Source organism: Anarrhichthys ocellatus, unplaced genomic scaffold (assembly GCF_004355925.1).
Source record: "Anarrhichthys ocellatus isolate YVR2014 unplaced genomic scaffold, GSC_Weel_1.0 scaffold6, whole genome shotgun sequence".
Classification (NCBI taxonomy): Eukaryota; Metazoa; Chordata; class Actinopteri; order Perciformes; family Anarhichadidae; genus Anarrhichthys; species Anarrhichthys ocellatus.
Window position 1 is genome coordinate 10344574 of NW_022280036.1, and position 27823 is coordinate 10372396.

The 27823-nt window shown below is 39.3% G+C and overlaps 1 protein-coding gene across 3 annotated transcripts in view; it reads right to left on the reverse strand.

Moving 5' to 3' along the window:
* Positions 1-27823, reverse strand: part of tub (TUB bipartite transcription factor) — a 41906-nt gene that overhangs the window by 13571 nt on the left and 512 nt on the right. For 2 of the 3 annotated variants that reach the window (XM_031846257.1, XM_031846256.1), the window contains exon 2: positions 224-275. In XM_031846257.1, coding sequence (XP_031702117.1) covers positions 224-275 — 52 coding nt within the window. Of the gene's footprint in view, positions 1-223; positions 276-7593; positions 7973-27823 lie in introns of those variants that run through there. The other variant, XM_031846258.1, reaches the window with a different exon arrangement.

Consider the following 27823-nt stretch of genomic DNA (forward strand, 5'->3'; position numbering starts at 1 on the left):
CCTTTAGTTTTGAATGATGTGTCTAATGTAAGTAACAGTGTGTTTACAAATGTGTGTTTTAGAATTGAAAACCTAGTGTAACGCAAACATGTTTATTTATAGATGTTTATAAATATGTGTTTATGGTTTAGCATACCTGGTCAATAGATTGGGGTTGGGTTAATACTGGACTTATAACCACTTTCTCATTAGAACGCCGCTTGGAACAACAGCAAACACTTACCTGTCTGTCCAGTTTCTGTTGTCGTAGGTTGGTGCCCTCATCATCTAAAGTGCTGCAAAGAAAAGAAAAAAAGAGGGGAGGGCAGTGGTCATTTCTGAAAAGTGCTCCTCAGCTGTTTATGTTCATAATATAATAAAGACATTTTCCAAACTGCTTTAGTTAATTCAATTGCAACTAAAATTGCAGCAAAAGGTTGAACACTTGCAGTAGCTGACTATATATCAGCTTCATTGCCTTTAATATACTGTATATGGTAATGAAGCTTGTTGTAGACTTCAGGAAACAGTGCATTTGTTTACGCTGCAAGACATTTTGTTCTCACATTGACACCTAAATTACCCTCATGGCAGTGATTACTACTGCACTCCCAACATGCATTGGGCTCATCAATCCCTGAAAAACAAAATGAGTATACATGCGCATATTAATTGTACAAAAGGTGCATTTATCGTTTTCTGCATTCTTATCTTTAACACAATTTACTACAACAATGTGGTACTACAGAAAAAAATACTTTTGATTTATTTTAATGTATTTCATTTTTTTTAAAACTTATATTTTGGTGTGAGTAACAAGAAAGCCTTATCTTGCACTGTATGCACTTAATAAATATACAATAGCCAGCCACACTTCATCCTTCAATATCCCTAATTTACTTTATGTCCACATGTTCAAATTCTGATCAAAATATGTATTAAATAGTAAATTATTTTTTTTTACTAACATGCAATAGACTAAATAGGATGGTATGGACAACACACATTGGAGGATAAGTAGCCTGCATGAAATTTAATAAGTGAAAAGAGGGCAATGCTGCAGAGCTAAGTGTGTAATAGCATCACGGAGTTTGTATCTCATCAAATACACTGAAGATGTTTAATGACATCATGTGTACTTAGATAGATACAGCCCGTTAAAAACACCCCCTCAATAATTTGAGCCAGGAGGATTCCTGCAAAGCTTCTCGGTGAGTGCAACAGCAACAGAATCAGAGGCATCATGAACATGATGCTTAGAGTGATGTCATAGTGTCCAGAAAAAAAACATGAAGCTGGCCTGGATCATTAGTGAGAGCAGAAGAGCGGTGTGAGACATCCTTGGTTTCCTTTGCTGAGCTATCCCCTTTACTAAACAAACGCCTCCTATAATTGAGACACTGCTGTATTTCCTTGAAAATCCATAATTTAATTTTCAGATGGTTTTCCTCACAGTAGCAGACGGATTATAGAATGTTAAATAGTCCATTACATGCTCTGTCGGTTAATTTGCACTTGCACGGCTTTAAAAAGTGTTGCAGCTGAGATGCAGCAGTGACAACAAGGCGTAAAAAAAGCCCAGAGTGACTGTGACTGGAGGAACATGTGCAGCAAAATGCAGCAAACAACATTGTCAATGTTTTTCCTTAAATCCATGGCTCACACTTCAGAAACTGTAGTGAACAGCAGCGTCTGTCACAAGAAAGGGAGAGATGGAGGGGTCAAATGATGGGGAGTCGTATGCTGTACAGATTGTCAAAAGCCCATTTAGATGTGGGGCTAACTAAACAGCACCTGTCTTCAATTGCACATTTCACTTTCAAGAGAGAGGATTTGATTGATGAAAGAGATCTTATGTGAACCGTATCACATCAAACTAGGTAAATGCACATTGTTACCTTTGGTAATCAACCCCTCAGTCCTACCAGTGTAAGTGTCTTTCACCAGGTTATCCAGTTGGTGCTGCAGAGAAATGTGATAAATGTGACAGGTGCTACTGTTCATTTACATTTCTTATATCTCTCAAAAGCATTCTTGTGTCTTCTGCAGTGCATATAATATCTGATGCGTTGTAAAGAGAAAGCAAGGACAAAAGGAAGTCACCGAGGATTCATTGTAAGAGAACCATCCCTTCCCAGCAGCACAACACATAATAGACTGAGATCAGGAGTGTGCTTCACATTGTGCAACCTCTGAACATGATTCTCTGCTTCCCTGAGCAGATCGGTCTAAAACAACTGGGTACAATCTTTCTCCACAGGAACACCTCGGACAATATTTGATTTGGAGCACCATATAATCCCACTGGCCAAAGCAAATGCCTAAAGGTCAACGTAGCACTAGCAATTCTGGTAAAGGAAATTCTTATATGATTTCAGCAATTTGGCGACTGTTTCTCCGTCCACAGAATGCTGTAAGTGGCTGTGAAACTTATCATGAAGAATGCAATTTTTTTTTGTGGGCAGCCTCGATAAAAAAACATGTGATTCAACCAGGCATTCAGATTTGTCTCACCTTCCTATGTGACACGCTTGGCCATTGGAATATACCTCCACCCATCTAAGTATCTCCACCCACGGCATGAGAACTACTATCAGAGCAGACTGGGCTTTTACGCGAGGGGGGCTTAAAGAGACATGCGTGAAAACAAAGCGTTTCAGACAGAGGGTGATTACAGGTATATTCCACAGTATGAGAAAAATAATGTGTTTTTCGAACATTAATGCATGTTAAAATGTTCTCGTAGAAACCCAAACTATCAACCTGAAAATGAGCACGATATGTCCCTTTTAAAGTGAGATGAGTGCCTTTTTTTCAGTGCTGCCTTCTTTATATGATAATCTAATAACAAACAAACATTAACATAAAGGAACTACAGTAACTGCACAGAGATACAATCAAGGCCATCACAATTTACCAGAGCTCAAAGTAACGCTTTGCTTTGTCTGACCAACAGTCATAACATTCAAATTTACATTGAAATGAAACAGAGGCATTCTTTTTTGCTATTTTAAAAGTATGCATTAATTTAAGGATCAATCAAATATCAGAATCAGCATTAATTAATAGACCAATTGATTCATGAGTATGTGAAATGTCTGCCATCATTATATCCATATATATTGATATCCAGAGAGAGAGGAAAAAGAGAGCTAAGAACAGAATAATATTTGTTATTTCCTACCTTACTTTTATTGACCAGGTATTTTATTTTTTATCAAACACAATTTAATTTAAAAATCAAAAGCAGATTCAGATTTTTGGTCGGCCATTACCAATGTTGATTTGATTATAACATTAGCATATTAACATAGCTATTAACTGTAACCTCCCTCTTCCAGTGTGCTCTGACTGAACAGCTTTTAATTCCAAATGACCCTCACATATGACCCACTGGGGATTTGTTCATCCATCTGTTAATGCGTGCAAGAATAAGTGAAACTCATCTAATTCACACAACTACATCGGGCAAAGCAAAAGGACATCAAATCCAAATATGAAAGTGTTTGTGACAACATGTCCCCCACAAACAAAGTTAGAATTTGACAGACGCCAGTCTTTCTCTGTGACATTGTTAAATGTTGTCTCCATGCCGACTGCAGCACTCCATTTCCCCATTAGACCTTTTCTTGTATTTTTGCACTATTGTACAGCGTTTTTAGTACATTTTCTCCATCATACATTATTGACAATTCACAAACTTCACCTATATAAACATCAGCGGTTGGTGAACCTCACAGGTCAAACCCTACCAGAGTTTTACTGTGGCTACCACTATGCTGCTGTTTTGCTCTGCTCTTTAATAATCTGCATAAACTGCAGTACATCAATCACTCTCATAAACAAAACAACAGGTTATTCAACCAGCACAAGTGATTGGCTGCTTGCTCTCTGTTTCCAGTTCTCCCTTTTCACTGAGCTTGTGTGGACGGGCATCTCAGAGACCCCTGATAAACCTCAACGGTTCCTAACTAGAGGGCAGTGAGAGGTTTTCTCAGAAGAGTTGGAGACTATGCCACAGCAGAAGAGGAAAGGATGAAAGATGAAGTAAGATGAGAACAATGTTGTTCTTCCAGCACTTAACTATGACTGAGTTGTTTTAATGGCATTGTGTTTCTACATGAAAATGCAGAACGTGTTTCCTTACACTGCTGATGAGTTACATATGCCGCTAATGACATAGACAGCATGATGCATGTTCTTAACAAATGCACAAGTCTCTCATTTTATTTTCCATTTGTACCTTCTGGGAAATATGTGTATGTTTAAAAGCCATATTTGAATCTCAACAATTAAAAACCTTTCCTGCATACTGCCTGAAGGTGTAGTAATATGACGTTCAAATGATAAAAGACCATATGGGTATGTAAGCATTTGCATAATCAATTTAGTTGATTCCGCAATGCTGACTAGTAATTGCAGGGTAGATAGTTACAACATAATTGAAAGCAGAATGCATTTCCAACTATGTATTTGAGTTAATATGTTCCATTTTTTATTGCAATTTGTCATCCTTCAGCTTGATTAATGTCAACTGCGGCAAATCTGTTTTCATTTCCAATAAAGCCTTACTGGTGCGTGATAAATAAAGCTAACAGGTGGTTTGTCAACATCATTTATAAGCATTTTACACTCTTCATACCTCTGTTAAAAGCATGAACATTACAGTGATAGTTGACGGTCAGTCCTGCAGCTGTAGCATGTGAGATCAGCCAATGAATATTCAGTCTACCTGCACTACCAACTCTAGTTTTACGACAGAGGCCAACACAGATGCAATGAGAATGTATTTACCTCTTACTCTCTGTCAGACGTACAGACAAACAAAACACTCCATGTCTGCAATCAGAGTGATCAAGTGTGTGAATAGGCATCAGACAGAAAGATAATGATCCAAACAGAGCTGTTCCAGTGGAGGTCAAACAGCTTGTTATTGTGAAGTGGTCACTGCAACACACCGATAGTGAGGTTCACAGGCAGCTTTATAATCTATTCAAGGAGCAACTCTAAGGTGCAAGAAGGTCAATAATATCAAGTATTAAGAAGGTACAATATTATTGATGAAGCCAAAATGTTGCTTTGTTTCTAGACCATCGCCAGGTCAAGGGAACATCTCGTGAACGAAAGCTTGTATTTATCATTACTTAAAGCCTTCTTTTTCCATTAAAACCGATAATTTAAATTATGTGTTTAAGCACTTTAACTATTTAAAATAATGTGTATTTTTAAATGATGGATAATGTTTCAACATTATCCAAGCAGAAATGCAATTGAATTGAATTGAATTTGAATAGCTAGAATTTTAGAATCAAATTATTGTTGGGCTGTAAGCAGACCGTAAAAACAGGTGTATAGGTCGTCTGTGCACACAGCTTATTACGACCCATATTTGCGTTTATTGTTAGGTGTCAACCTCTCGTGACCATATGACGGGAGCAAAGAAGGAAGTCAGGTGTGACAAAGACTTTGTAGGAAAGAGCTTGGGTTGGATGGATGGGTCAGACAAACACAGGACGTTAACCCAAAAGCTAACGTTGACAACTGCATACGTTAACCTAAGTAACGTAATTACCATTAAGGTATAAGGATGTGTTAATTGTAACAGAAGCACTATGTTTGCAATAGACTGTACCACACACGTCAAGTTCCAGACAGCACTGTTCAAAGGGTGATGCTTTGAAATTCTAGACTGATTATGATCTCTCCTTATTAAAACTAATTTTTTTTAAAGAAAAAAGAAAAATTTATAAATTATTATTTTTTTTTATTTGGACACAAAAATAGTTTATTTTGAATTAACTCATCCAGCCCAAAGTGAATATAATACTCAGGAGAGGGAAGGATTTGACTGTCATCAGTCCCTCCCAGACTCCTCTTCACACTTTTAAAATAGCTTCATATGCATCACAAGGTGTGTGATGATTCTGCAGCAGCACCTGGCAACACTGGAGGGCAATCCAATATGCACACAAAGGTACGTTTAAATTGAAGTAGCAGGTTGCAATGCTTGAAATTTGATTGTGAGAACATTAATGTGATGAGCACTTGTAACGAACTGACCTTATAAGTAAAGTGAATAATAAAGCTAATATTGACACAATATGACAATATAAGAAAACTGATAAAGACCATGGCAGTAAATGTCATTAACTGACCTCAGATACGATTTTTTGAAAAAAACTAATGTGAAATATATGGAAATGCCTTTTTGACAATATAGCAATTTCACAATTTCTGCTGTCACGAGCTGACACCTTCTGCTTGCCTCCCTGGGTTCCCATGTCAGAGAAAAACAGAAAGAACTAAAGCTTTGCACTTCGGAAATGCTAATCTGGCTCCCCACAGAGAAGAGCTACTGAACAAGTGTTGTTTCTGTGTGTTTGTGAGCTATTTCCCCTGCATGCACAGTATATCTCTAATGATATGAGAGAGCCACATAGTACAGCTGTCTCCTCTAACTCTGCAGAGGCCCATGCATTTTTCATGGCAGCTTCACTGGATGAGGAAAAACGGCTCATTGAGGACCCATTAATCACTCTACCCCACTGACACTAAAATGGCACACTTTGAGAGATAACTTTGGACACTGAGAGTGGTTTAGGTTTTGTTTACATTATTTTAATCACATCAGCTTGTAGCTGATTTTTTCTTAATTAAACAAAAAGTGAAGGGGCGAGAAGGTCAAAATGTAGAATGATCAAATAAATAGTTTGTTTTTCACCAGTACTGCATCAGTCATGAATAATTCATTGTTGTTCGTTTAATGACTTCGTAAAATGCCTTTATATTAACCTTGTTATTAAATGTGATACCCAAGTATCAGTGTCTCTACAATGTTTTCTAGTTTCCTCTCCAGCCACAGTAACTTATAGCAACCGTGAGCCAATGGCATCAAAGTAAGCAGGGAAACCATGGCAATAGGTATTCAATCAGAGGAAAGCACCAGCAGCGTTAGTACTGCACTTGAAATGATGAAAGCAGATGTAGGTAAAACCTACCTACATCTGCTTTCATCATTTCAAGTTACTAAAAGCTCATCAATCCTCATACTTTTGTTATTTACAAAAAACACTTTGCAGCATCATACAGTACAGGCCACTCGCACGCAAAGGCAGGAACTTCCTCAGTGATTTTTTTAAAGACAACCAAGTGAAAATATGATGCGATTATGATTCAAACTTCCAATTAAACTACTTATTTTGAACCCAGTTAAGCAGCACTAAATTGAAATCAAATAACAGGCAGTTTTACACATGACCAAATTGAGACCTCAATAGTTTACAGAGCTGAAATTTTGGGATTCACTTTTGCTCTATATATATATATATATATATATATATATATATTTTAAAGAGGCTCGTTCTAAAATATAAAAACAAAGGAGCAACATTTGTCCACTAAACTTGTGCCTATTAGCAAAAACAAGAATATTATGCCACAAAAAAAAACGAATTCTTTGCTTTTATCAATTCATTGTTACTGTTATCAGTCTGATCTCCTTGTCAGACACTCACATGACTGAACACCAGCTAAGATACACAGACATGCACACACTGCTTCAAAAGATGAACACTGTGCCCTTTCTCCTGTGTTCCCACTCATGTGGTACAGTACCTGTAGGGAATCCAGTCGGAGGAGTGCTTGGAGCTCATTCTGTATCAATCACTCTGACTGCTGCTGCCTAACTGCGAGGCTAACGGCCTGCAACAGCACCAGTGAAAGTGGCTACAAGGTCTGAGGACAGCGATCACAGTCGGAGAGCCCACATCGCCCGTTCATCCTCTGCACACAGCCCAATATTCCCCAGCCTGCCTGTGTTTCTTCGTCTGTCCTCTAGCTGTGGAGCAGCAGATGACTGCCGCACTCCTCAGTCATGCACACAGAGCACATGAAATAACCGTTTTCTCCTCTACCATGTGTACGCTTCCAGTCAATGCCTCTCCTCTTCTCTTCTCCCATCTACCTCCTCTGCTCCTGCTCTGTGCTGGCTCTCTTCCCTCGCTCTCCCTCTGTAGGCTCTATCTAAATCTCCCTCTGTTTCTTGCCCTTTAAATCCCCCTCCCCTTCCCTTCCCTTCCTTCCTCCCTGTCCAAATCGCTCTCCGTGCCTCTCCACCCAACCTATCTCTCGTTATCTTTTGTGTATCGTCACCTAAAGCGGCATCAAGTGCAAAGCCGGAAGCAAAAAAAGGATATAAAGAGTAGCCTTTGTCTTCCCTCTTTGATGTTCCTTCTATGCTATTTCTGTGCAGCGTAGAAGGAACATCTACTGCACACATCTCTATAATGGAACCACACACACACACACACACACACGCTCTCTCTTTCTGACGCTCTCTGTTTCCACACTGTCTGTGTTGCATGAGGCATGTAAAGCAGGGATTCAGATGTGTTTTCTGAACCATTATTCATTTATTCTCTCAGAGTAAGAGGCATTAGCATATGACTGTGCAGACTAGTGTTAACAGCCTTTAATTCAACACTCTCTACAGCCAGACAAAGGCACCCTGTGATAGTGCCACAGCTCCCAACCTCTCTCACACACATCTGCTTCCGCCCTCCGTCTGCAGCCCTTCACTGTCACCACACATACACACATCACTCACTGTGTTCCCAGGGTTATTCAGGAGTCCATCTATAGACAGTTAAACCCAGCGGCTTCCTTGTAACAAAACTGCTATACAAGGAGTTGATTCACCAAATATCGCCGCTTTAAGAGCGAGTGTGCTGATTTTAAGAAAGTGAAATCATCATCTGAACCACTCCTGACAATTACTTGGGGAAGACAATCTTTTGCTTCTGGGTAGAGATCAGAGCATCCTCCATTCTACTGACTCCCTGAAAAACAGCTTCAAGCTAAATCTTTTATTTGCTGTATTTCATCATCCGTGTGTGTTGCACTATAACATTCACATGGATTTGGGACATTCAGTGCACCAAACCATTTGAAAGTACGCAAATGCATTGAAGTGCGAGCACACACACACACACAAGATCTACGTGTTGTAATGTGCTAAAGCTAGTTCGTTCTCCCAAGGTTATAACTCATATCATGTGCTGATCAGATAACAGACATTGTGTCACAGGGTAACGCTGTAATATAGCATTCAGCATTGCGTTAAAAATGTTATTTATGTCAGCAAAGACAAGTCAAACAGTGGAGTCACTAATAAGGGCATTCAAGCATCTTCCCTCAATTATTTATTGGGCGCCGTGGAAAAAAAGCATCACTGATAGTTTGGTGGTAGACTGCCAAAGTAAATCGTGCGGAAAATGAAACGGCAGTGAAAGCCAACAGAGAAATAAAGACGTTTCTGTTTATATGAAGTCCATGGCAAAAATATTTGTTTTAAGTTCATGAAATGTTGAATCTAAGGTTTTCTATATGTGAGTTTGAAATGGCTTTTCACAATTTCAAAATTGACAATTAGACTAAAATGAAAACGGCGGAACAATCACAAATCTGGAAGGTCCATCCCAAAAATAAATATATATGAAATATAAATATATATACAGTATATACATAACATGGGATAACTTGATTTAATTCTATTCTAGAACATCTAAGCATCAAAGGCAACAGCTTTACTGAAAACATAGAGAAACATTGATTGCATTCTCCAGTGGTATGGCCTTTCAAAAATCTCAAGTCACAAATGTGTTTCTTTTTGACTCGGACAGAAAGAAACTGTTGACGGAATCAACAACAATAAAATAATCAGCTTTCATAAAATAAAAAAAGAACCGATCAATCCCTCACACAGTGTTCCTCCCACCATGTCACAGACCACCAGGCATGTTTGAATAAAATGGAGGACTGGGGAGTTTCTAACAAGGTTGAGAATATAATAGACAATTTTTTGGCAAATACCGGTATGAGCTCTACACTAGTTACTTATTTAATCAAGAAATGTTTTATTCCGCTCAATTAAAAGAAGAGTAAAATATTACTGTAATATATTACTTAGAAGCATGCACAGTTTGTGTTTTACTGAAGTAGGCAGTAAAGTCAGGTTTTCCTCCTACACAGCTCTGCTGCTGTTTCTTCTGCAAATTACACAACTATAATTCCACTACACAAGAAAACCCATCAAACTGAGACAGACTAAAGGACATATGTGAACTGTCACGACCCAGGAGACCCAGGAGACGCAGGAGACCCAGGAGACCCAGGATCTTTTGGTATAAATCCATTAGGTGTGGCAATTACAAACAGAAGTTACTAAGAGATGAATGTAGATGACTGTTGAAGAGCCTCTGTGGTTAATGGTGCGCACCCTGCATATCAGCTGGTGTGATGAAAGTGGAAGTAAATAGAAGAAGCCACTCCATAGAGGAACAGGTATAAGCACAGCAACCTGCTTAATATTTCATGCTGAAGGGCGGACTTTGAAGTTTGGCCATGAGAGAGTTAGAAGTGTGTGGGGGGGGGAGACAAAAGTATATTCTCCGACCAAACAGAGCGCTTTCTTTCTTTTCCCCTCCTCCGGCCTTACAGCCATTACAGCATTAAACAGCAAATGATAAGATCCTCTCGACAAATTAGATTTTTCCAGTCCAGAATTTGTCCAGAGTTTTCCCAGAGGCATTATATCGTTGGTAACAGAGGGCAAGCAGTATCAGTAATTATAATAATGGTACTGGCACAGAAGCCACACACTGATGTGAAAATGGATCTCTGGCTTGTGTCTGCATGTCTTAGAAAGACTGGCCAAAACACAGCTGCAGAGCACACAACCTCAATTATATAGCAGCCTGATCAGGCATGCAGGACATGTGCCAACTGATGAGTGGCATTTGCCTCTGTACGAGTCTGTACGTTGAATATTTTTATCACATGCAAATCAACCAAAAAAGACATGATGTCACACAGAAGCCACTGCTCGTGATTCCCAACAGGCAAAAACAAACTCTTGTGTCCATCACATATAGTGTATTTCTTTATAGCAGGCACTACATAACAGTGGCTTCATGTCTCTTCAGCGGCTGTTACCTCACTTCCATGATTCTTCCAATTGACTGCATTCACAGCAAATATGTGCTGCCATGCATTGCAATGCAGGGGCTCTACTTTCGAAGGAATAGGCCGGTGATGTTGCAGACTTTAGAGGATTGAAGGGTTGCTCCTCCTCCTCCTCCTTAAATGCATACTTGCCATTCCTCACCCCTAGCCTCACAGATATCACAACCAATGTTGCTTGCAGTTCCCCTCAACTTGTAAAGTTGAAAATACACAAGTCAGAGCAAATGAGGTGGTAAATACCAGCGATAAAGTCCCTTGATATCTGAGTTCATACTAAAGGTTTTGACATATATGACAAATGTAAGCCCGTTTGTGGCACAGTGTGGGAAGAATTGTTGGAAGAATGCTAACAAGAACAAACCTGATAAATACATCAGGTGACATTCCCCAACTTAGCAAGTTGGTAAGGACAGCCTGATCGCACCATTAACAATAACCACCATTCATTGGGTTAGTGATGTAAGTTTCCAACTGATAAACCGTCCATGATCTCCAGATTCAGGCAACAGAGCGCTGCATTTCTCTGTCGCGTTTGGAGGAAGAGTTGGAATGTGTCCTCAAACTCTTATGATGTACGCAGCCTTGAAATGCCAACATCGGAGGAGGCAATTAAAACACAGCTAGGGAGTGAGTCACTGACTGGATCCACATTACATCACACCACACACAGGAGTGTGTTGCACTTCAGAGAGACTGGAGATAAGTCAAGGGATCTTGTCACCAGTAAATTGGTGTAAGCTAAAAAAGCCCTGTCTGCATCAGGATTAGGAGGTGGAGGGAATTTAGTAATGTCAATTATGCATAAACAAAACAAACAAAGGAATAAGGAACAGGGGAATGAACAGGTGACAGCAGATACCAGATGGAATATTTTGTGAACGAGTGCTACTTGATGTTGCACAAAAATAAAGGGTTTTGAAAGCTCAAACATTACCTTAAAATAACTCATTTTGCAAGAGCGTTGAGAGTAATAGGACATTTTGATTGTCAAACTGACCATTTACATATGAAGGCATGATCATGATAGGGATATAGCCTGAAACAAACAGATTTTTAGTAGTGCATATAGTCTACTGGAAAACTTCAAACTAAAAAACTAGCTATTATTCCCTCTTCTCTTCTCAGGAAAGTGGTCAGAAACACAATTTAAATAGTAGATGCAGTTACAAATGCATTCAAACATTTTCAAAGCTATGGTTTAATTGCATATTCAAACTAAAGACGGCCTACTTGAGTAATCTAAGTCGTTATCAGATAACATTTGATTGTTTGATTCATATTGGAGTGCCAGGTTACCACACTGCTTGATAATGTTGCGATCAATTAAACCACTGATGGGCACTATGAATAAGCAGCAGTCTGATTCATTCCATTTAGACGACAATATCATCATTTATAGATGAAGACCTCGAAAAATGTCCCCATACAAATTTTCAAAGAAATCTATTTGAGAGTGATGGCGGGTGGCTTTGAACCAGAAAGCCAGCCTTTGAAGGTTTCTGTGAGGCATAAGCGGTGCCATCTTTATCTTAAAGGGAGTAGTAAATCTTAGAATGAGAGACGGGGAGATTGAGAGAGAGAAAAAGAGAGACTATGTGTGTTTGTGAGTGAAAGGTAAATCTCTATCTTCAGAGACAGAGAGTGAGAGAGTGTGTGAGCAAAAGAATGAAAACTAAATGAGCATATTGGCTTACGTCCGGTATTGATTGAATCGAATGTGTACCTTCTATTGATTACTTCTTATGTGGCCAACGTGGTCTTTGCTGGTAACAACAAATTGTGGAAGGTTTGAATTTATTTTCCAGTTACATTTTTCAGGGACCACTTCTTTTGTAATATGGCATCACATGCACCTGAGACTCTATGGACGTTCCTGTATTCAAGAGTGTAGCACAACATTAAGCTATGTTGAAAAATCAGCAGGTGGGTGACCTACACACATGCACACACACACACATTCACAGTTCTTGTATCAACAAAAATCCCTGTATCTCATCTCTCAGTGCCCAACGGAGGACATGCATAAAACATGATTTGGATTAGAAAATGTCACGCTGGATGAAACAGTGTCCCAGTGTCCCAGTGAGGCAACCAGATTGACTGCTACAATACACCAAAGTTCCTCTGCATCCTCCTTTTCATAGCACAGCTGTACCTGTGTATGTACAGCGTGCTACTGCCAACTGTAAATCTCACATGATGATTAGGAGAAGCTAACAATACACATTTGCATTCTTTTCTGCATGTTGAATTTTATTCTGTTACACAATTATTGTGACAAACAACTAAAGCATGGACATTTTGCTTATACAGTATAGCTTAAACTGATATAAGGCCTAAAGATAACGCTGAAAATCAATTTATAACAAATGTATCTTCCCCGAAACAGTTTCAAAGATCGCCCCATGACGGATGATATTATAGATTCCACTAACATGTCATGAAACAAGCAAAAATGTTTTGAAAAAAAGCCCAAAAACTGCACTGACAAAAAAATGGTGATTGTAAACTAAAGCCCACCAACAGAAATAGACACAGATATTAGCTAAACATTATTAAACTCTGCCTTAATAACGCACAGAGATCTGAATCAATCCCTCCGTGTGGCAACCTGAACAAAGACTATTATGTCTTGAGCTCTGCTAAATTGTTGCCTATGACAGGGTTTCCATTTGGAAACCACTTGTTTCCACAGGCAACAGACAAAGATGCACAGCTTAATAAGAGGCACAAAACCCAATATGGACTCTTGAGTCATCTTCCACATTTCCCCTCTGTATATATACAGATGTGTTTACCTTTCTAGACAGCCAAATGATGCCCTAAACTCACAATGTCTTTTTCCAGCTGTTGAAAATGCAATCTGTGATTTTATTCCAGCTGTTAGAAGTGTACTTACTCTACTTTTGTTAAAGTAATTCAAATAGTACCCTTGAATCAAACTTCTCTCAGCTGTGAACTGTGAAATGTAGAATTTGGTTTTGTTAATTGTGTCCAACATTATTTGTTAAATATTGTCATTTTCAATATTGATCACAGAAAGCTGTTCTCATTCAACATTGGTATATAGGTACCAATGTTGAATGTTGTATATCACACATACTTATTTTAACCCAGAACCACAATCTTTTCCTAACCTCACCAAGTAGTTTTGTTGCCTGAACAGGTTCTGCACTGCAGGGGATTGCACAGGCGCACGGATTGCTTTCGAGGAGAGCGCACAAAAAATCAATCATTTTCTGTAAGATATCGTACACAAAGGATCAAAGAAGATCAAAGAATCTGAAGTTGTCCTCCCTCCACAACACTGATAGCTAACAACAGGACTGAGGCTTTTCTAGAGGAAGTCAAATATATTTGATGTTCACATCCAGTTAATATACTAATTGTTTTATATTCCCACAGCTGCTGTCCATTTTAAGTGTTGGGCTTTCATGTTATCTTATATTTGTACATAGCAGCAGGTATATAGTGTTCAAGAAATAACTACTTTAATGACACAACATAAAATTGATTCACTATATACATACATATTATATTTATATTATATTGCAAAACTGTCCCAGTACTTTCTTATATATTGCATTTTCATTATACTGTGTGGGCATTAACAGACCATGAAAAGAAAAAAAAACAAAGACAAAAATCAGGGGTATACTTTGTCATTAATTTGGTTAATGACCTGGCTTTGGTTCAAACTGAGGATACAAAATACATCCCATAGAGACTGACGCACACACATTGTACTTCACACCCTGCTGACAGAAAGGCAGCAGAGAGGCAGAGATGTTAAATGAGAGTGTCATCTCGTCAGGTGCTGTACAGTGTGTGAGTCTGTGAGTGTGAGTCCTGCATCTATCTTTAGATGATTATCTGCATGCTGTTTCTGGTCATACCTATCTGTACCCGTTGTGTTCTCATCACACACCATGAATCACATGAGCAAATGACTGTAAATGAAAACAGCCCTTAAATGACACTGTTACAGCTTGTCCACTATGAAGTCATGTTCAAGTGAAATACCTTTCCGTGGAAAATGCAGCTGCCCATGTAATTCTGCATCGGAGGGAGCGGTGCTAATGAACGTTGGTGATTCAAGCACAGTGCTGTGGTGTGAGTGTGTTCAGCCCTTGCATTCTAACTCGGCATCTTTGCGAGGAGGCGGTGGCCGATGTCTTTCTCTGTGTGTCACGCTGCCGCCTCTGACACACGCTCCTCTGCCGGTTGGCTCCCGTGACCATGGCAACAGCGGAGACTAATTATCATTTAAAAGCTCACCGGTCAACCATAATATCTGTTTCAAGAAGAAGAAGAAGAAGAACACACAGGCACAACACACAAACCAATCATCATATTGTCAGTTGCCTTAGCTGTGATGAGCAGCAACATCACTGTGTTGCCGCATTAAGTCGTGTTTATTCTTCTTGACCAACAGGGGGACACATTGAACAGTGACAGAAATGTGTAGTGATCACTCGCGGACACACGGAGGTGCTGTACAATAGCGAAAGCTGTGCATTGCCGGCTACAGTATACAGCTTCACACTCTCTGTGAGGGAGAGGAGTTAAGAGCTACTGCAAACGCACATCCTCTACAAGAGCTAACAGCACTGGCTTGGATGGGGAATTAGTTCCGGAACACAGTGTGCCAGTTCCATTCATGCATTTGTCATGATAGTGTCAAGTATTAACTTGCACACGTGTACAAAGATGCCTGTACGTTTAGTGTGATGGACCAGTGAGACGAGATGGAATGAAACCTGGTGTGTCATGTTGAAAATGAAAGTCAGTGAGAGTCAATCACAAATCTACAGTCAGTCTTTTGTTCATGCCTTCCTCTATTGTATGTGCAATAAAAGTATTACAAGCTTTCTATCATCATGTACAGTATCTTTATTTGTCTCCTTTATCCTTTTATTAGCTAAACATGCAACGTAATTGCAGCTGACATACGCATCGTGGTCATAACAACAGATTTGATGGACTGAGGATCAAGAAATATTATTGCTAGGCCTACATATTATTTTTAGTTTTTTCCACCTAGTCACACCAGAGACAAAAATCTTTCACTCTCTGAGTCATCACAGAACATTCTGTTCTGTATTTTTGGACGTTGTTCGGCGAGATTTATACACTGAGAAACTGAGTCAACAGAGGACTAACAGCTTGAAGGAAAATACGAGATATACGGTGACTGACTGCACAACATGCTGTCTTTGTGTGCATGATGTGTTTGTTGCTGCTATCAATTAGGACGTCTTTTTAACCTTTACGATTATTTTACTTTAGAAACAAAGGGGATTGGCACACTGCATTTGTATCTCCTAGGAAAGGCAATGTCTTACTCTCAAATCGATCTTCAGAGGGCCTTGACAGGCAAACATAATGTTCCCAACAATGTCCCAGTGGCTGCTTAGCACCTGTTTCAGTCTTTAAGAAAGCCAGCTGCTCTCTCCATTTAAGAGATCAAAATAATCCTCCAACTATCTATTAGTCACATAGCAACATGGTTTATGCTCCCTCCGGTCCATCAGTATTATTATTATCAGTATTATAATTGAGAGGTAGACAAGTGTGAATTAAGACACCTTTCAAATTGCATGCTAAATCATGTGTTTGCTCATACGAGATTAAATAGGATCTGTCATGTATAATGTGTAGTCCTGTGATATACTCAAATATGGTGGTCCAAAGGTAATACAGAAAGAGTAATATACAATGCTGATGGCAGATTAGAGAGTAGGGTGATAAAGAACAAGGAAAGGGAAACAAGAAAGGAAAAGAACAGATGAGATGATTAATAGCACATGGAATAAATGAGGAAAGGAGAATAGCCTAGGTATTCATTTCATCACATTTCTTGGTACCAACTGTCCGAAGAGACTCCACAGTGTCAAGGCTCTCTGGTCCAATTTCTCCTCATATTCATCCATCCATCTCGTTTACTTTTAAGTAATTGTTTATAGAATGTAGGCCCTGAACTATAACAACAGTAATGCTTTTGAATGCACTTAGTTTAGTGGCCGAATGCCCACATCCCTAAGGGGCCATTCATCAAGTTAAGTCAGGTTGATTGTTAAATGACAATGTATATACTTTTAGAATAACGTTTTCAAAAAATGTTTACCTCCAAATTAAAAGATGCCAGAATGCATATTTGGGTTTTAAGCAGCTGAACAAGCTGAAACATTGACATATCCAGTAGACATGTGAAGTTGAGTTTCTGGCCGAATGTGCTGCTGAAGTATTCATCAGCTGCTCACTAACTCTGCCTCTTGGTGCTGCAGAGGCAGTTGCTATTGTGCTTATCAGAGACTTTTTAATGAGAACAACCACGGCTGGGAACAGGGTTGATAAGAGTGAGTCAAAACACAACAAAAAGCAAAATAATGAGCTAAAAGATGCTATCAATACGATGAGTCGACCAGTGGAGGGAAGATTGTCTATCTCCTTTTATAATACATATCATAATTTCCCCATCATTTCATCCATTGTTCATTTAAAAATGAATCAATTACTGCACTTTTAATGCTTTGCCTTAGTGTTTGCAAGTACAATATTTGTATTAATGTGTGTATATGCATAGGTATTTACATATGTATACTGTATATGTATCATAAATCAAAATGACTGTGTTTACATGTGTGTGTCAGTACAAAATATATGACTTTCACCTTTACACATATGCCTGTGAAACTTGTCCGTCCCAGAGTGTATCTGATACACATAAAGGTGAAATAACATAAGAATAAACACGAGCACAGACTGCAGGAGGCTATTGTGCATGCTGAACATATTGAGCTACTTTCATCTTGGTTTACTCATGCAAAAAAGGCACCATTCTTAAATATTTATCACTTCTTAATATTTTTTTATCAGCCATGTATACGAGCCAATTGCACAGCAGGCTTGTCATGCTGCTTCACACTCTTGCTCCAAAGGAACACCTGCTGCTTAAAAGGTAGTTCAACACAAATCCACTTTGATGTGAAGGAGAACCAACAGCCTCTCCTGTGTTAATAAGACAGCAAAGGCATCAAAGTAAGGGGGCTGCAAACACCGCCACGCCACTCGTATGGTGATTGTGATTTATGAACGAAGGCGATGTTATTCCTTTGATGAAAATGAGGATTTTTTTTTTTTTCAGAAATGTCAAGCTGACAAAAGATTTCATTTAGTGATGGCATTTGGCAATACTTTGAAAACAAAACCCTTGATTCTACTTCATAAAGAGCTTGAATATTAGTGCATAGGTTGCAGAGTGCATAGCCTTACACTAACACACACACACACACACACATAGTATGGGAAAGTACAATATATCTATGACTCATATATGAACAATGCAATATTTGCCAGGACTGTACAAAAAGGGCAAAGTAGCACTATATTTATTAGTCTTAAAAAGAATATGTAAAATAATGAAGCATTTTATCATTCTTAACTGTGTATAATTACAGTATTTTACTTTTTTTTAAACTTTTTTAACACTTTTTTTACTGCGCTGTATCACTAAGTCATATTCCTGTGTACATTGTAATGAAGCTCTAGCGTAGGTTCAGTCAGGAAGACTATACTCTTGTATGCTTAGAGGCTTGTCGTGTATTTCTCATATCTACCCTTCACTTCTCATGCATGCTCACTCATTATTTCACTGTTCGGGGCTGTCAATCATAACAGCTATTTAGATCAGCTGGTCTCGTCTATCCAATAGCACAACGAAACAATTTCATCGTTAGCCTATCATATTGCTGCTGTCTCTTTAAATATGATTGTCTCTTCAGTACGTTCATGTTGCTGTTACGTACAGTACGTGCGCTCTCCCTCAGCCCAGTTTCTGTGTGTTTTCATTACAAACACGATTGGCAAGCTTCCACATTACCTTTTTCCAGTCTCGTTTGTCGGAGCATTTCCCTGCCTGGGAATCTCACCGGTTACTCCGGGTCACTCTGTGCAGGTAACAACCTGATCGGCACTGTGCAGTCTCGGGCTAAATCCAGCAAACCATCCATGCACGCCTCAGGTGCTGTTCCCTTAAAGCCCTCTACAGGCTTATTTAGGTGGAATATGCAGAAATTGTCATGGTAAAAATGAACAAATTGCAAGGTTCCCATCCGTACCTTAATGTAGCCTCCATCCTGGTACCTATGTAACGTTACTACAAGTACAGTTGTTTGGAACTTTTAACTCGAGTATACTGTGAGGTTTCATGTTTTATGGTTTAGTTTTCAATCAAGCAAAGGGAGTACTCAATGATAAAAGGCACAATCATTCATGACATGCTCAGAAGTTATCCACATCAGTGCAGCTCATGAAGTCCGTAAGCAGGATCACGCCGGCCTCAAGCAAAGTGCCCTGGTCATTGCCGAACTCATCACAAACCACAATACGCATGCTCAGTTGGCATAACGGCAACTCTCCTCCACGGTCTACCGGTGTATTTCTTTTGACTCGGAAGTTGTGACGTCCCCATCCGTGGGGTTTTGAAGGATATGACTCAAAAAAGAGTTACTTCTTTACAAAACCAAAACATACACATAAAAGAGCCAGCAAGTACTTCTGTGCAAAGAGTACATATTTGGAATGAATTACTTTCATTAAGAAACTTTTCCTAGGTGTGAGGTAGGTTTGGTGGAGAAAACTGAGATGGATCTGCTGATGATTAGGAATTTTAGAGGTTTCAGTTATGGTTTTCCAAATGTAATCCCAGTCCAATAACACGTGCTCCGTCAGGTGTTCGAGGTCTTTAGTCCAGACCCGCTCAATATACAGAGGTTTGTAAAAAGATACAGAAAAGAATGAGTACAGTTAGTATGTAGGTGATGTGATCCCAAATGATCATTCCATGGTACCCCATATGCTTTAAGTGATGATCTTAGTTGTAGGTATAGAAAACATGACTGTCTAAATTGTTTAAATCGTTGATTCTAATCTCTTAACCTCAAATTTATATCCTGCTCCTTGTTATGCCTCATCTCTTAGCAGCTTATGCCATCTTCATCAATTATTTGTGAGCCGTTTCATTCCCGCTCGGTAAGTAAACATTCTTTTGGAGGAAACATTAGGCTGTGGTTTATTTTGGGGGATTTATCTAGTCCAAGCGCCAAAGACTTTTTCAAGACTTTATCATCACATATCATCTGTAGTGACTGATTTCAGTAACTAGCCACTCAGCTGGGTGCGGGAGAAGATCCTGTTCCTTACTCGCTAGAACAAAGAGATTCCAGGCTTTCACACTTCTGGGTGAGGTTCCACGTTTAATAAGCTTTCACAGATGATAACACAATTTGATATCACTTAGCTTCCTGGTCTCCCTCTGGTGTGTCTGGTTTGTGGTAAAAAACGTGCAATCTCCCCGTCACCCATGCATCATCACCTCTGTCAGTTGCACCTGTGCCCCATATATCAACTACCTGCCACACTAATACACACTGCCACCCGTAGTCAACCTGAGATAGGCTCCCAATTCAAACATATAATATACAGACATAACTAATGCTCTTACATAATCTGTTATTAATAAACTATCTTTTCTTTACCCGACTTGTCTCTCCTTATTGAACTGTATTTGGCGAACGAAGCGATGATTCTAATTAAAGACCAAGTCCATTCAAAACTCAAGTTAGAAAAGAGGGTACAAAAAGTCATGGCTATGGTAAGTAATGGCTGCCTAACAAGCTGTGAGAAAATGTGATGTTTTGTGATTCAGAATTGGATACTGTTATCCATTTGTTTTCACACTGGATATGCATCACCGAGAACATTTTTGAAGCCTTGTAAAATTATCCCTCACAAACACCTCCACACCTCTAATCTGCATCTCCGTCACTCTGTCACACTTCACATCATTTTTTCCATCTCTTCAGAGCAAAGATTTTTATCAAGTCCCACTGGAGGACATTTAATAGGATCTATCCTGGATTCTAGCTGATTGCCTTTCGTTATCTACAACTAAAATGTTTACCGTTCATAAAGCAAGACGAAGATTAATAAAAAAAAGTCATTTTTCTGGCTTTATTTATTGGATGCAGACAAGATACGATTGATCAAATAAGATACACCGTTTATAAAGTAAGGAGAGTTATATAATTATAAAATGTATGGAATCTGTGGTATATGAACCATAGTTTGTTGTAAAACAATTCAAAAATACTACGAGAGCCAAATGTTTTTTTTAAGTAACGTAATCAATTCCCATCAGGGGCTTAATCTCATTGACACAGATGTGTAAGGATTCATTTTATGACACAAGAAATGTTCAACACATGCTGATATTTTGTTGTATTTTAATAACATAACTTCACGTACTATGTTTTTTCATTCAACGTTAGTAGGTTTTGGCATCCATCTTGATTGTTGGACACACATACCATATCTGCTATATTGCTGCATCCTAAAATATCAAGCCCAAGTCAATACCATCATAACAAGTAAGGGGGAACAAGTTGGAAAATCTGCACGGCATCCTGGGTTTGGGTTTATTCAGTTTGAAGTTATAACAAGTGCATCAATCTAAATAATCAATTTCATATTTTATTTTTAAATAGATATATAAATAGATTATATAGTGGATGCATACATAGATACCTCAATGGACACATATGTTGGACTGTCACATCTACTTTTGTTAAAAATCAATCAAAATCAATCACTTTAATGAGACCATTTATTTCTGGCAAGGGAAGGATTGCTTCAATAGCATTAAAGCTTTAAGGGTTGTTTAATTAAAGAGGATATTTTGTTTTTAGAATAATCATAGGGACACCGTCATCTAAATGGCCATGAAAAAGGAATATATATGTAGTGGCGTTTAGATGGCCTGCCAGCATCGCCACCACAGCAACAAAATACAGAGGGAGATGTCAGAGAGGAAACCTCTCCACCTGATGTCAGATCCTACTTGTCAGCAAGATTTTACAAGGTGCAGCTTCAAACCACAGCAGCAGGTCAGCTGGCTGGCTCCCCAGACAATGTGAGTGTTTTCCTTTTTAACTGCAGAGGACGGATTGGACTGACAGGCGGGCTGAATTTCTGCCATGGCACCCTCACAAACTCCCTCTGATCTCCACCTGAAAAACATCTGAGCCTCACCTCAGTGGATGCTAGCACAGGCACCATTTCCCTCCTTATCTCATCTGCTCACTATACTCTCCTCTATCCGCTCACTATATTGTCCGGTCTTGTTTTAATTGATTTTACGAATAAAACGGGTAACAACTCAAAACAGCTAAGTGACCGCAGGTATATGATTTTTGAAAAATGAAAGTTATTATATATTAATTAAAAGTCTGCATTATGTGTAAACTATTATTCACATCATGTTCTCTCAGCCTGTGTCTCATGTTGTTTTCAGATGAGCGCTGGCTGAATGCGAAGGTGCTTAAGGTCCGTCACCCAGAGCCGCCACCCGCCCTTCTACCATGAAGAAGTCTCCATGGAGGACTAATGAAAATATGAGTCTTTTTCTTGTTTCTGACACTTTGGATTTAATCTAATCAACAAACCATCAAAACACAAATGAACTATGTACCATTGAACCTCGGGGCAGCTTTATTCTTCCGTCTTCTCATGTGGGACTGAGGACAGACTGGACGCTACAGTGACTCGCTATCACTTCTTGAGGTACGAGTGGTATTACAAGACAGGACAGGGCTAGCTGGTTAGCATGCTCATTTCTGTAGATATCTCTACTAACACAATACATAGATGTCTTTGACATGACGACAACACTGTCCCCTCTTCACATTCTGTTCATGTTTTTAAATGTTTTAAACAAAAACTCGGGCTAGATCTTACACATCACATTGAATAATACAGAATCTGCCTTCAGTTGCCATTATGTTTATTGTTAATATTTTAGAAAAAGAAAGCTGTACATGAGTTTGCTATCATCAGGCAGTAAATTTCAAAATGATGTGTTTTTGTTTTGCGTTAAATGAAACTTTCATGCCAGAGGGTTGAATCCTCTAAAATACCATTGTGGTTTGTGGACAGGCTCTCACAGCAGGCGGAGTGGACATTGTGACACTCTCTGGATACAGCTGTCACTTCAGCTGCTCTCCTGCTCTGTACTGCAGCGGTCATAGCCTGCTTTTCTAGGCTCATCTCTCTTCAGAACAATAGGTACCTCTGCAATGCAAAACCTAAATAGTCCACCAGCACAGGCACAGCACTAAAACAACGTGATTGTCATCAAACTTATGCTGAAACCATAATACACATATCTGAAGATGGAGAGGAATCATAAGAGGTAGAGCCAAAATACTATACTTTGAATATCAAATATCCCAGCTCATTTTAAGACAGTAGAGTCTGAATAAGTCAAGGTTTAAAGAAGTATGTGGTCAGACAGTAAATGCTCTGTTTACTAAAAATGTCAAGACGCTGGCTTATTAATAACATACCTTGGTTGGTAAAACAGTGCACACATTTAATGCAATTGTTTCTCCGACAACTAACACCGCCCAAAGATGGTAATGTTTGTAGTTCCATCGATCCAGCAGTTTGTCTGTCTAATTGCAATATCTCTACAAAGTCCAATCAGACTGTCATGACAACCACATTCAACTGTCTCTCCACTGGGCCCACTCTCATCTATGATGATTTTTTTGTTTTGACTATAAAGAACGTGTTTCGTTTATAATGGAGTAACAGTCTTCTTGGATGGAGGCCGATGAATCAATTTCAAACCTTTTTATTTGGTTGCAATTTCCAACTAAGGTACATGGTTCTTTTGTGACTCATTTTCAAAGCCACCCACGATGGCCACAAACACACAATGCTGGCAGCAAATAGTGTGTATGACTTGGTGTGTAGCTGACAAACAGTGTTAGAAACACGCTTGTGGAGGAGGGTGTCTTGCAAATCGAGTACCTGGGACTGGTTCACTTTTTAAATAGCAATATGCATTTTTCTGCATATCCAGCAAATGATGAACATACATTCTATCAGGTTACAGCTTCTGTAAGGCAGTAAGAGTGCATACACATAGAGTGCATACACATAGATGGTCTTTTAGTACTGAATGTCAACAGCTCTTGCTGTAGCTAACACCTGCATAGCGAGCTGAACAGCACACCGCGTAGCAACCCATCAGATCTGATCTGAAACCAAATTCACACAAAGTTATTCAGACGCTTAAAACATTACACCACTCTATGAAAGCACCTCACAACAATAATTAATTGAGGCTTCTTGCTGCATGTCTGAATTCATAGTTAAATGTATTATTGTCAGGAGGTAATTTAAGTCTCTTCAGTCAGCTGCACAGATTTCAAACCAGCACAGCTGACATTGCAAAAAATTCAAGCCACTAAGCAAACAATGCAAAGCCTCAATACTAGCCATGAACTTTTGAGATGAGATGTTTGGTAATTATCACTTGCAACGATCTCCACAGTTAATGCTTTCAAACGGTTACTTCTCTCTTCAACTAGCCATCAAGTCCCATGAAGACAGATGAGAGATTAAGGAGAAATTTACAAGCTCCACTGCTTCCTCTTTTTCTCTACCTTTTTTTCCTGTGTAGTTTGAATGGTGGGACAATGTTCATCAGGAACAAGGTATTGATTTAAAACATGATAATTCTGCACAGACCTCTGTGGCTCTGAATTGTATCTTGTCAGTCCACCTTTCCCCTCCATCTCTAGGCTACAGTGTTGACTGAGTGGGAGCCAGGACACTTAGGATTATACATACTGTAGGTCCACCATGAATTACAAAACCTGCCAAAACACATCAGTAAGGCATGGTCGACTATGAGCAGGCGTATTCAAGTATTTTTGATTTACTCTACACACAGATCAGACACTGTAAATTAAATGTAAGATACATTTAGACAAAGCCAGAGCTATACTTTCATACAAATGGCAAACGTACTACACACCCACAGTGTTATTTTTTCCGATGGTTGTTCAAAAAGTTCAACATGGTGCTTGTTTGGCGCATTTAATATGACCAATGAGAATTAAGTATCTCACTTAAAGGCCCCAACCTTTGCTTCGGTTGACGTTGGGTGGAGCTGAGCTGGAATTAGCGAGGCCTCCAAAGTTCATAAAGGTGTGGCCTTGCATACGCCAACAGGTGCTACATAACTAATAGGAGGGACAGACACACGCAGTCATTACACCCACACAGGGTGGATCCCAAGTCTCTTAATTGCATCCCTGTTTTCCCTCACTTGCGTCCTTTCTGCGAGGAGAGAGGAAATATGTTTTAAGAGAAAAGAGACGTCCTTTCCTCTAAAGCGTCACATGAAGCGGACGTCTGTTTCTGATGAAGGCGGCTCTAATCACAGCTGTCAGTCAACTTTAACAGCTGGAGAGACTTTTGAGAAGTTTGTGTCTGAACACATGATCACTGTACTTAATAGTAACTAATAATACTAAAAACGAATAAAGACAAAGTAATCATCACTGTAGAGGTGTTTTCCCTCTGTAGCCTGTTACCTGTTTAACAAACTGTGTTCTGTTTAAAAACGCAGGACCGATTTCTACCGACGGAATGCGTTTCTCTTATTTATTAATTATTTGCGTCTGTACGTTTTGAAATTCTTGATTGTGACGTGATTATTAAATAACCCAGAATATGATTACGGTTGCTCTTGAACACTGGAATTAATTTATTAGACTCAATGTTTCAGGTTAAATTTAAATGATATAACTCATCAAACCTGACACTCAGGAATGATCAGCCTTTAATGACTGAATGAAATGATGATAAATTAAGTAAAAAGTGTTTTGTCTCTCCAGCTCTCTCTGACTTTAATTGTATCCATCATAAAAGTTATTGAGGGAAATATCAGATCCTGAACAGACAAATCTTTCTAATAAATGAAGACAGTTGTTTGTGGTCTTTTTGTTGTTCAGTCTACAATGAACATGTATTTAAACCAGACGGTGAATCAGAAAACTAATCAAATAAAAGCTTGAGTTTAATCTCCGATCAGTCAGTCAGTCCGATCAGCTGCAGCGTCCAATCACATCACTGATGAACAATGAGGGGGCGTATCGGCCTGTTCTCGTGCATCCTCGCTCATGGCTCCTCGGAGATCCCTCCTCCATCCTCGATCCTCGCTCCTCCGAGCAGAAATAAGAGCTTTGGGACGGCCGTCAATATGGCGGCGCAGAACAACTTCCGGTTCAAGCGAGGAGCGAGGAAATTACAAATAAGAGACTTGGGATGTACCCACAGTCTTTAGACAAGGTTTAATCAGGCAAAATAAGTGAAAACACCTGTGTGGGTGAACCAAGGGTGTGTACAGCCTTCAATGTGGAGGGGTAGAAGTCTGTTGCTTTGGGGCCCTGTAGGGGGAATTACAGACATGTGTGTGTGTCTGATATTTCAGCATGGACTCATCCCCCAACTCAAGTGACCCCTGTGCTGACACATGCATAAGAGAGCCTGTGCCGCCACAACCAGCAACACCTGCACATATCTCACAGAGCTGGCTTTCCGCTTTATTGAGCTTCTAGCCTTAAAAAAAAAGAAATACATTTGAATGACTCATGTTGCAACTTCATCGTATTTAGTAAGGAATCATAATCATTATTTCACTAAGATATAGGTGTGTATCTGCAACCTAAATTTGACCCTTATGCTAATGTCTCGAGCCCGTAAGAAGGTATCACATTAACGTCACAATTTGTTCTTGGGTGGACTGATTTTGGCCTCAAGAAAGACTTCGCAATTCATTCAGATGGTCAGTTCTAACTTAAACTGCAGTCACTCTGTTAAAGGCTGCTTACTAATCGGTTTACCTGTACAGGAAAGAAGTACTGGAAAGTGAATCCCTAAAACTGAATACTGATCGGTTGTCCGGAGTATAAAAATACATGATATTGCTGTAAAAGCAAACAAAACTCCTCCTGTAATAAACAGACCCTGGCACTTCGTACAGTCTAAAGCTGCTTGCACACAGTAGCCTAAACATGACTTCACAACACTGAGAAATCTAAAGTGGCTAAGAGACCACTGGCTCTGGCAACAGTCTCTTGGGATGTCCAAGCACAGATTCAGAATACCAATTATATTGTGTGAGCCAGTGTATACAGTGTTGTCGGGGTAAACCATCCTCTACTGATGGAGCCTCTGGTAATCAATGACTGAGGAGTAATTGGTCAGTTAATCAGGAAGTGTCTGCTTTGGTGAGTGTTGGCCGGTGAGTATTCCTGAAGATATTTGCTACAATTGTGCTGAGACAGTATGTGTGCATTGATATGATCAACATATTTACAGTGCATGGGGATTGTCCATATTAGAGCCATTTTCACAAGTCATGACCATTCAAACTGACTCCTTCACACTTACGTCTGACATCATGTTGATGACACAAACACACACACAAAATGGAATTTTGCCGTTTTCTTTAACGACACCAATTGATGAAATGTGACATAAATCACAGCTCGGAAAAAGAACTCCTCCACGTGCTCCTATTTCTAATTCCTACTAAAAATAAGTTTATTAAAAAATGCAGCTATTATCAAGCTGAGGACCGCCAAGGCTCCACGTGTTTTTAATTCTCTCTGTGTTCACACTCCACAACGCCTGTTTGAATTAACACCAACATGTTTGTTCTTGATCACACTTGACACCCCCTGCTGAGACAAAGCATGCTGACTTCCTCTCCAGTAAGTCCAGCTCTGTGATTGCAGCACTTTGAGGCTTGGATACACAGATAGTCTGCCTCTGAGCTGATAATTATCACTTCTCAAGCACAAACAACTTTAAGTTTAATGTCAAGTCATCGATAGATAGATAGATAGATAGATAGATAGATAGATAGATAGATAGATAGATAGATAGATAGATAGATAGATAG